This window comes from Penaeus chinensis, chromosome 32, assembly GCF_019202785.1.
Source record: "Penaeus chinensis breed Huanghai No. 1 chromosome 32, ASM1920278v2, whole genome shotgun sequence".
NCBI classification, from domain to species: Eukaryota; Metazoa; Arthropoda; class Malacostraca; order Decapoda; family Penaeidae; genus Penaeus; species Penaeus chinensis.
In genome coordinates, this window is record NC_061850.1 from 6,114,706 (window position 1) to 6,117,205 (window position 2,500).

The window sequence follows — 2,500 nt, forward strand, 5'->3', positions numbered from 1 at the left end:
GAAGCAGGTGATGTGGTGTTTGTAGACACAACCTGCCATGTAAATGAAGTAAACACTGCTGTGACATGTCTTCTTTGTGCTGGACCTGCTGGTGCTGCTCCCTTGGGTGTAATTTTTACATCCTCCCAAGAAGAAGAAAGTTATACAACAGGTACTGTAAATTTTATTAGTAGTAGGTTAATGGTGATTTGTAAAATATGATGGCAGTTAACTTTAGCAAATGTCTGAGTACATCACAAGGATTGCATATGTGAATTTAATGAGACATGGAAGGGACTAATAAAACAAATATGAAATGTTTTGTGATTACATAGTACTTTAAATTATAAAATATTTTTTCTCTTGCATTCTTTTTTTTAATGATTATTTTATCTCCTCTAGGATTTTACATGCTGAAGAAGTTGTTGGGCAAGGCTGCTTTTTATTGGCAAGAATATCCACATTGCTTCCGAACCAACAGAATCAAATCAGAACAAAAAGCACTAAAGGCCGTTTGGCCAGAATCTCAGGTTTCCATTAGCAACTACCATGTCCTTCAGCAGGTTTGGCAATGCCTCTGTGATGAGTCCTATGAAGTCAAGAAGGAGCATCATCCCCGGCTGATGAATATTGCACAACAATTGTTATGCTCAGATTCTCCTGATCAGTTTGAATACCTCTGGGAATCTTTTTCCCAGAGTACAGAGTTCCAGCAGTATGTCAAATACAACAGGTAATTTCCCATTTTTAGGTGATCTTGTGACATACTGTATTATAATAGAAAGAATGCAAGGGTTAAGGGAGTATTAATGAAAATTTGAGGAAAGGATTATAGATTCTTAAAGTTGTTAATAAATAGTTACCTAATGTACACAGACACATGTGCTTTTGGTTGACATAGAAGAAAGGAAGAGGGAAAAGGAACAGAAAAGGGAGAAGTAAAAAGAGAGAGGCATGAATAAATTAATGAGATAGAGAAAGAGAGTGAAGGTGAAGGTGAGACTGGGGGAGAGAGAGGGGTAAAAAAATGGTAGGTGAAATGAGAATGAGAAAAAAAAAAAACAGACGAACAACATTCAGCTTGCGTTTCCATCTGCATAGTAGTTGCCAGGAATGGAATAAATGGTGGTGGTTGGTTAGGATCAGATGTAAAGTTTGTATGAGTGCCAGTTCCTCACTAGCTTTACTCCCATATTCATTGTCAATAATACAAACCAATGCAGTTGATTTTATATATCTGTCAGTTTGTGAAATGCCAAAATTTCAGATTTCTGTCAGTTTGGACGGAATCAGTCTTTTATGAACCAAGTACTCCATAACCTTTATTTTTATGCCTTTAATTACCAACAGTTATCTCACAAATCTGGTGGAGAGGAAACAAGAATGGAGTATAGCCTATGGGAAACGAAAATTACTACTTGACCAACATACAAACAACATTGCTGAGTCCACTATGTGCATCATTAAAGATATTATCCACAACAGGTAAGGAGAGGTGCAATAAGTTCAACATTGTTTAGAAATGATGTCTAAAGATGTTATTGTATTGATAAATTGGACAAACTCATTTGTGTTATAACTTTTATTCCGATGGATATGTTGAGATAGTAGAATTGAATACTTTTTTGTTTATATTTATATGTAAGTTTATATGAGATACATGAACATTTACTCCTTTTATTTATATTCTAGGTGCATATCATACACAACAAGCCATCTGATTATCTTTATGAATGAAATTTATGATGGTTACATGAGGCAGTCCCTCTTTGATGTGGCTCTTTCCCAAATGAGAACCAGCCCAATAATCAGGAGATCTAGTGGAGTTGGTAACTGTACAGAAGCTGATAGATGCAAGTTTACTGTGAAGAGTGTTTGCAATAAAGATGTTCAATATAATGTAGACCTTACCAGTGGTACTTGTAACTGTGCAAAAGGACAGAGTGGAGATGCATGCAAGCATCTGATAAATTGTTGTGAAGCTTATCTGCAGCAGCTACCACAGGACTTCAGAAGTACTCCAGAAAATCGACAGTGGCTTGCTAGTGTAGCAGTTGGCAAGAAACAATTGTCATCATTGAAGGATTTTGCTGACATGCAGAAAGTTGCTCCTGATGGTTCTGTCATTGCTTCTTGGTGTGAAGGGTTCGAGGGATTTCCAGAAGCTAAAGCAAATCTAAAATCAAAACAGATTTCACGCAAAAGCAAAAACAATTTTAGGAAAGCATTAGAAGGTATTAAAGATTTGCAGGATGTCTTGTTCCAGGCAATCAATCAGTATGGAGATGAAGACACTTCAGAGGCAGTGGATGCAATGAAAAGAAGGTTAGAGTCAATCAGATCAACCACTCAGCTCAATAAGTTCCTGTCTCAAAATGGCATAATTGAGGGGGCTGGATAAGAATGAATGCAAATGCTGCATGACTGACAGGCATGGCAATTGGAGATGCTTTCACTCAAAAAGTAGAATGGAAATCTACTTAGTTAAAAGAAATGAAATTTAGTTTTGGTCTTTCTGACT

General features: G+C 36.6%; 1 protein-coding gene across 1 annotated transcript in view; it reads left to right on the forward strand.

Moving 5' to 3' along the window:
• The window catches only part of LOC125042580, a 4,094-nt gene that overhangs the window by 1,234 nt on the left and 360 nt on the right, over window positions 1–2,500 (forward strand). Inside the window, exons 3-6 of the mRNA XM_047638306.1 lie at window positions 1–151; window positions 382–712; window positions 1,330–1,464; window positions 1,672–2,500. The exon at window positions 1–151 is cut by the window's left edge and continues 287 nt beyond it; the exon at window positions 1,672–2,500 is cut by the window's right edge and continues 360 nt beyond it. Of these exons, the coding sequence (XP_047494262.1) occupies window positions 1–151; window positions 382–712; window positions 1,330–1,464; window positions 1,672–2,380 (1,326 nt within the window). The 3' untranslated portion in view covers window positions 2,381–2,500. The remainder of the gene's footprint in view (window positions 152–381; window positions 713–1,329; window positions 1,465–1,671) is intronic.